The following is an 8461-nucleotide window of genomic DNA, read 5'->3' as shown; positions in this document are numbered from 1 at the left end:
GCATAAGTAATAGCTATGCTACAAAATAACCACGTTCCTCTTGCTACTTTGATTCACCCACCGTTAAGCGAATGCTATTCTCCTTCAGACTACAACAGAGCATTTCAAATACCTACTGTTTATTCAAACAGGAAACATTTCAGCAATCACTTAAATATTTTAGAGGGCCGTGTACACACGGGTTGTCAAGATAACCTATGAAGGATAAATTAATGTTTCAGAAATAAATCATCATGGGACTGTTCAAATGTTTACCAGCAATTACGTGAATTAAATATATTATCGCAGTGGTGCAAGGGCGCCCTCTAGAGAAGAGTTGATGTCCAGACGACTTAGAAACCCTTGATTGGGTTTATCATAGCACACAAAGAGATCAATACGTGGGGGGCGTTAATAATAATAATAATAATGTGAAAATGTAGCCTAATACAGTGTTAAATTTGAAATAATGTTGAAACTTTTTGTATTCCAAACATCATTCTTACCTGCAGTCCAGTGCATCCCAGGTATTCCAGACGATTTAAGAAATTCTGTTCACCTGCACTTGCTCCAGACTGCTGCAAAACAGGACAGGTCTACAGCTTTCAGGTTTGGTCTGCAGGGGTGGAATGACTCCCACTTGACTCTGAGCATCAAGCCTTTATAAAGCCTTCACCAAATACAGTGAATATTTTATTGAATCATCTCAACAAATGCAAAGAGCAACTTGCTGGTACACATAATTGATTGGACGTAAAAATAACAGATGTCATGAGAAATTTTAATACTGAAGTGTTCTATTAACATGCTGTTAAAATACTCTGCATGTCAGAATAAATCAATGTGTCTCACCAGGACTAGGGTTGGGCTCAGCTATCCAAGAGGACAGAGGTCAGGACATTATAATTCAGTATATGAATAAAGAACAGCCTTTTCATATGCAGAATGTAAACGACCCAAAGTCACCCTTAGCATGAGCTTTGGGGAAAAAAGACCATCGCCACAAAGACAAAATGAGACTAAAAGACTTCACCAGGAATCCTGAGTTTGTTCAATCCATTTTATTCACACCTCTCTTTTTTACCGCACACAACCCTGAAAGCAGAATGTTTCTGTCTCTGGTTGATATTCAGTGGAGCAAAACCTGTGCACAGCACAGATTTATTCTCTTCTCGACATGATTCCATTTATGTTCTCAGCATATACATACAGTGTATGCATGTATCTGATTTATAACTATGTCTCTATAGATCAAGCTGGTACCAACAAAAAAAAAAAAGTTTTGTTCTGCACACAAACCAGTTAATGTTGCCATGTCAGAAATGTATGTATGTGCATATGTGTGTTTGTATGAGAGTATGCAAGTGCTTGTAGGTATAGGCGTTTGTGTATGTGTGTGCATGTGTCTAAAAGCAGATGAGGATGTGTGTGTTTGGGTATGCTGGGAAAGATGGAATGATGGTGTCAACAGAGTGTTTCATATAAGACAGCACCTGGAATCGTAGGTTACCATGGAAATGCATCTGAAACAGAGAAGCTCCGGAATATCTCCAATGTACACAATAATCAAACTGACCAGTCAGCTTTGTCTTTTCCAAAATGTTGTAAATTAGGATTTACACAATCTGAGTCGCAATTTATTTAACAATCAAATCAAAATGTCTGCAAATGTTCAGAAAATGGCTTGAAAATGTATTCTGAAAATAAACAATATTTAAAGTGAATAAATAGCCCTTCCAGAACATTTGCTCTCCTGTCCAGTCACCAGACTGATCACATTAGTTATTCTTTAGTGAAATTAAATTTGCCAATTTCGCGCTACCTTTTTCTAATTAAGTGGCCAACATTTAAACATTTGTTCGGCCAGGATTATAAGGTGGTTCATTTGACTTTTTGCTGCCACAAACACTCAATTACTCCTTGCAATACCGAATGCCTTACAGACAGTAGCAGAAATGAACAAAAAAGGTAAAATAAAATAAATTTGTTTTCATTATCTGAGTTCAGATGGTATATTATAGACAAGAACAATGAACTGGTTTTAAAGCATTTCATCAATCACACTTTCATATATATATATATATATATATAAATATATATGTAAATATATTTATAGTTTTATGTGTTGTATAGTCTTGGTGTATCATAAAGTGTACTGAACATAAACGTGATTGCAAAAGTGATAATTTCTATAAAACAGAAACATTTCCAACCAGTGCTATTCAGAACTTCAGATTCAAAGGATAATCAAGGGGATACAGATTTCATGTCCCACTGTCTCTTTTGAAAAGCAGAAAGGTCAACACAATTTCTCTTGCAAAGTCTGCACACCGCACACCGCAAACCCCATTCTGTTTCACGTCAAAGCAAGCGTAGAACTGATCCACTCCATGCCCCCCGCTACCGACACACCACTGCCCCCCCCCCAATCTCTGAGCGCCATGGTCTGAACTGCGGCCCTCTGCATGTCGCCTGGTACGCACTGATCGGCAGGCAGGCATCATGACGCAATAAGTTGCACTTACTCAGCAGGTACCCAGCACTCTCAGGCATTCGTCACACTCTTTCATTATTACAGTGTAATTACCTTGGGACCATAACATCAGATGCTCATTATGAATCATGTCAGTGCTTGAGAAAATTGAGTTATATTAATACAGAGGCATGGGCTGCTTTTAATACAGCACCCCTCTACATTTCATTTGTAACGGATTCACGGAATAACAGTTTCTGATTAGAGAGAGAACTCCCAATACCATCATGCCTACACATCCCTAAGGGTTCAACACTGGCCATTGTGACTACTGATTGCTACCATTATTATAAAAAAAAGCTTAATACTTATTTATGTTCCTGTGCTATTTTAAATAAAATTAATATTGTAATCGGAGATTCCTCAATACTATCTGGATACTCAAGGTAAATGCATTAAAATTAATATGAAATACACGTCTGAACGCACAGGTGTTTGAGGTGAGAGTCGTCATGGTCTTATCATTAATCATCAATACCAGGCCATTAATTAGGCATATTCACCGTATCGATTTGTTCTTTGTTCTATTCCGCGCGTCGGCTTCTAACTGCGGTTCTACCTCTAGGGTGCAATGTTACATTCTGTGGCGGATGCTCATGCGCCGACTCGTTTTTGAACTACGCAGCAACAGGATTTACAAATTCCCCGATGTCACCGTTTCCGCCGTTACTTAGTCATAAATCGCTAACAGCCAGCAGAGTGCACAGCCATTCGGTAAGGAGGGCAATACCGTACTCATTAAAACGCCCGCGGCCTCCTCGTTTAACGGCGCATACTGTACATCTCAGCGCTCCCTCTTTCTTCCTCCCGAAGGTGGATAAAGTGCACTCGTTTAATCTTTCTTCGTGCTCGTGGTTACATTCGTGGCCGCCGAGTTGCCTCTTTTACGGAGAAGCGTTGTTGACAGGAGATTGACGGGATGGCCAGATTAAAAGCGTCAGCAACCATGAAGTCAACTCGGTGAAAAATCTTTGGGGTGGGATGAGAGGGGGGCAGACAGAAAAGATTTGGCTTTCATTATGATATTGACTAAAGGAGAATGCTGCACAGATTTTAAAAAAAATCTACACAACTAGGCCTACTACTCTCGCTTCCAAACCCAAGATGAATTGCTGATTGCAGTAGTGACCTGGAATACGTAATGACGCATATAAATACATTTTCATTGTCCCAGTCACTCAACACGTCAAGAAAGGATCCCGTTTACATGATGCTGTTAAACAGACCCAGAAGCAAAAGTGTAAAAAGGCAGACTGAGAGCTGACACCAGAGAGGTTGCGTTCTGCATCAATTGTCCTCAACATCAAAAAACATCCAATTCACTGAACAAGAGGAAGCACTAATCACATCAGGCTATATTTCACCAATTTCTGCTCCATGTTTGATTCAGTCTTGCTTGTATTGACACTGTTTATGTCTATATTTAGTCATTTATTTATTGCATTTGGGACAAAGCACAATGAACCGACGTGCCTGCATTAGCATCAATCTTAAGGTGTCACATTTTTCCGAGGCGCTAATTTCCTGTCGGAGTCATTTTGAGAAGCTTCACGCTGCTATGGGACTGGATTTTACTTTTGGAACATATGCTCCTTTTAAAGGATATAGTACACATCATGATCTAGATGTCTCTACAACTGGAGCAAGACATTGAGTACAATATGAAAGCACAAATTGTGAAGGAGGCGAACACATCTCAGAGTGTACACCAACCACTCTGCTAACCCCTCCATTTATGGTTGGACACAGGATTCCTGATGCAAAGGAAACCCTCTCTGGTTGAACAAGCAGCCTTCCCTTCTACGGACATCAGAGATTGCATTTAACCCAAAACAGCAAGACTCCACTGGCTGTCCCAACAACCCCTTCTAGTGTCAAGTGGATCTGTTTACATGCAGTTTGTGGTCAAAACCAAATTCACCAGTGAAGAAAAAGCAATACGTTTTCTTAAAATAGTTTTGATTTCACATTCACAATAAAAACAACTGTTCACATTTCCTGGCATCATCACACAAAATTAATCAGTGGGGGTTTAAGGGGTGTTCTGTGGAGAGCACATATTTCCAATACTGCGACTAGCACAAAGTCTGCCTGGACTGATTTTGCAAAAAACAAATCGTATCTTGCCAAAATTCAAACAGACTGGTGAATAGGCCCTTCTCAAGCAACATTTGCAGGGTCTGAAACTATAAGCACAGTGGGGAATGGAACCAAGTAGAGAGAGGAAAAAAGAAAAAAAGGGCACAAGAGCATGTTGGAAAATGGCGGGATGAAGAGGCCATATTAATTCGGAACGTTCTCACTGTGATCAGAGACTCAATGATGAACCTCGGGTAGTTTTTAAGCGTTTTGAGACAGAGTGGGGGCGGTCCCCCTGATACTGGGCACGCTGTCCAATAGAAACTGAGCGGTTGCCAGCACGACATGCCCCCAACTGGTAATGGCTTTGATGGCAGGACTGTCCTAATGGCGCCAGCTGTAAACGGAAGGCTGGGAGGCTAAATGCAAGGCTATGTCCAGATGTGTGAGCACAAAAAAAGGCAGTTCGGCAATGCTAGTCTACATGCGTTACGAAATGAAGGAAGATGAACATGTGTAGGAAAGTGCACATTTCAGCCTTGACATGTCACAGACATGTCAAGGCAACACTCTCGAGGCCACAGGCTAAACACTTCTTTTCCCCTCAAATTTCTCCATGCTAGAGCTCTGTTAAGTTTTTCTATATACATAAATTAACAATAAATATCTGCATTATAATCATGTATTTGTGTATATACACACTATGCATATACATAAAATATAAGTCATATATTCTTTTTCATTCTTCAAGCATTTTCAAGAACAATATTCACAGTTTAGTCAAACACATAATTACACTGGTCACCCAAACAGTCTGGCTGCAGTATCCCCTTTTCAGCTAAGAATGATTGGATATTTCAGTCACTGTGGTTTCCTTCCAGCTGTAAACAGCTGTGAGGCTCATGATTTGGTATTGATAAGTTCGCTGCCCGATGCACTGTCTTCACTCTCTATAACTCAATAGCAGAACTTTTTCACATTTCTCTTGGCCAAATCTGATGAATGTGAATTTACTTTAATTTGCTTTTTCTTCCCATGTATGGAAAACTAATACAGATGCAGTATACAAATACGTATACAGATGAAGTACAGATGCAGTATGCAGCATACAGATGTAGTACAGATGCAGTACGTAGCATACAGATGTAGTACAGATGCACTTTTAACCTTTTCTCAATAAGAGCAGGGTACATGATCATCTTTTGGAAACAGGAAGGTTAAAGGGGACCTAAAACAGCGCCATGAGGAACCTCAAGCTAAGAGGACATTTGTTTTAGTTGGAAATACAGGACTCAACCTGAGCCCATTCATCAGTGCAAAAGTAGCAAGGCAAAACTTGGGGTATATTACTGTGATTCAATATTTTTGATGAATGCATTTCATTCAATAACTCTTGCACTCTTGCTTCTTCCAATAAATACTGTGCGTAACATCAATTTCCTCTCATTTACTTGCAGTAGATTCTCAGTTGTGCCTATGTTATATGTTATATGTGCAAATATTTCTTGTGATTTTCCATCTCATAATTTAAAATGTTCTAAAAGATATTAGTGAGGGCTCAAGACAACCTGGTTATAATAGTAGAACCACTGCAAATAAAACACCTAGGAGGATGCATCCTTTATACTGTCTCTCTCCACAGATCAGCTCTTGAGAATGAATCCCTGTGGCACTGTCCTTTAAAGAACATAGTGGAAAGCCCAGAAAAGAATATATCGCATTCTGAAGGTTTGGGTTATGCAAGATTCCCCGAAACTTTCAAAGTTATGATACAAAGTTCTGGCGGTGAGATGGGAGTGAGACCATTTCACTGAGAGGTTCCATTGACGCGAATGCTAGCGTGACACATGCTAATGCTAATGGAATGGCCAGTGGTTTTCATGGAGCCCTTGGGAATGTCCAATTCGTCACAGATGACCGAAAGGACACCCCAGTAACTTGAGTGGGGGCAGGAGGAGCAGAAAGAAGGGGAGAGTGGGGGGCAGTAAGGCCCCATGGTTTTTTTGTGTGAGGTGCATCTGCACTTGCGGCACATTTCCTGACAAATCCAACATAATACGATTGATTGAGGTCCAAACGAAAGAAATTGCTAATTATGCAGACATTTAAGAAGAATTCTTAGCTGTGTTTTTATAAATACCTATATACACAACACCCTGGTAAGCCACCGTCAGGGAAACCAGCCCCTGATGCTTCGTGGAAACCTGGTAAAAATTATTTTTATCCATTAAAAAATAAAAAGCTGATAGATACCATCTATATACTCACATTACATTGACAAATAATGTATATATACTATATATATATATATATATATATATATATATATATAATATGTATGTATATACCATATGTATCTGTATATTTATGATTTCTTTTGTGCATTGGTATCTTAATCGTACAGAGATTGTTCAGTTACCCCAATACCACTAAGGTAATTGACCTGGTCCCACATTTGGAAAATGTAAAAAAGGGATACTGCAGTATAAGCCTTGAGGGGGAAGGTCAGTTCGGAACAGTCAAGGGAGTCCTGAAAGTCAGGGGGTCGGGGGGGTCAGGGGGGATGGGGGTGTGGGCTAAAAGAAACCCTTTGCTTCATCTTGATTTCTCTTTTGTTCTGTTCATCTCTCAGACGACTGCACAAGAGGAGTGGAGCTAAAATTCCTCACGAGAAACAGGTTTAGGACAGAATTACAGCTACAGTGTGCATTTCCTTCCTCTATCTCTGAGTGTGCTAGCTAGCAGCTTTTACAGTACAACGCTAGAAAAGAGATCAAATAAAAAAACGAAAAGGAGGAGCAGCGACCCCGAAGCGAGCGCTGCTGCCCTCTTCCCGTGTTCCCGGGGGCGACCCGCTTCCTGTTGGCGGCGGGGGCGTTTCCTGTCAGAGGTCGGGAGCGAGAGCCGGTCACCGGAGCGGGCGGCAGCAGCAGCGGTGGGTTCCTCCGCCCCGCCGGGCCCACCTCCCCAGCTCTACGCAGATCTATACATGTACAGTTGTGTATTGCACAGCTTCCCCTTCGAGCCTGGGGACCGGTCGTCAGTGGTAACGGCTCCTCTTCTCCTCGGCCTCTGACCCGTAGTCCCTCAGGCCAATGCCCTTCTGCAAGTTCAACAGAGAGTCTTTCATCTGGAGGGAGAGAGGAGAGCAGTCAGATGACCTGGAGCTCCTAGGGGGTTTCCAATGCAGCACTGAAAGATCCACAAATAAGATGCTTCATGGCCGTCATTAGTTAATTACCTCACAGAGGTAACAGTGCTGACATTTACATTTAGTAATTTCGCAGAATCCAGAAATCCAGGAGGAGTTATAAAGTGCATGTATGTGCATGATGTTTAATGCAATTACTACTTAACAAGATGTTAAAACTTTTCCTGTGAAAATTGAACCCTGAAGCTATTTTCAGTCTGCGTGCTAATAAAAACACAACTCTGATGTAATTTAATTTGACAATAGGGAGTTCCATTACTGGTTTTCTTCAGTGTGTATAAGAATTAATAAAGATAATTTAAATTCACTTCAGCAACTGACATGTGGATTTTCCACATTCAGAACCAAGAACATTCAAGGTTCTGAAGGACCAGTAGGACCCCTGTAGACCCTGAGTAAATGCTGCCTATGTTTTACATAGTAAGATACAAAGTGGCTTACAGAAACTAAACATGATTTACTTCTAAATGAAGCTGATTTCATATAATGTTCATATATTAAAGAAGTGCACCCATTCTACATGTCAGAGATTCAAAAAGCAGAACATCCACATATTTTCTCAGTCGCAAATTTCACAAATGTTTATTACAGAGCTGAACTTTCAGTTTTTGACTGAAAGCTCAGCTCTTGAATAAACATTTGTGAAATGTTTTTATCTG

General features: G+C 40.5%; 1 protein-coding gene across 8 annotated transcripts in view; it reads right to left on the bottom strand.

Moving 5' to 3' along the window:
* Positions 1 to 1025: 1025 nt before the first annotated feature.
* gramd1bb (GRAM domain containing 1Bb) overlaps positions 1026 to 8461 on the bottom strand; it is a 106661-nt gene continuing 99225 nt past the window's right edge. For all 8 annotated transcript variants that reach the window (XM_064303383.1, XM_064303378.1, XM_064303382.1 and 5 more), the window contains one exon: positions 1026 to 7721. In XM_064303383.1, coding sequence (XP_064159453.1) covers positions 7632 to 7721 — 90 coding nt within the window. In that variant the 3' untranslated portion in view covers positions 1026 to 7631. The remainder of the gene's footprint in view (positions 7722 to 8461) is intronic.

The sequence above is a fragment of the Anguilla rostrata genome, chromosome 12, assembly GCF_018555375.3.
Source record: "Anguilla rostrata isolate EN2019 chromosome 12, ASM1855537v3, whole genome shotgun sequence".
NCBI lineage: Eukaryota > Metazoa > Chordata > Actinopteri > Anguilliformes > Anguillidae > Anguilla > Anguilla rostrata.
Note: the sequence above shows the minus strand (reverse complement) of the source record. Positions and strands in the feature narration are given on the sequence as shown.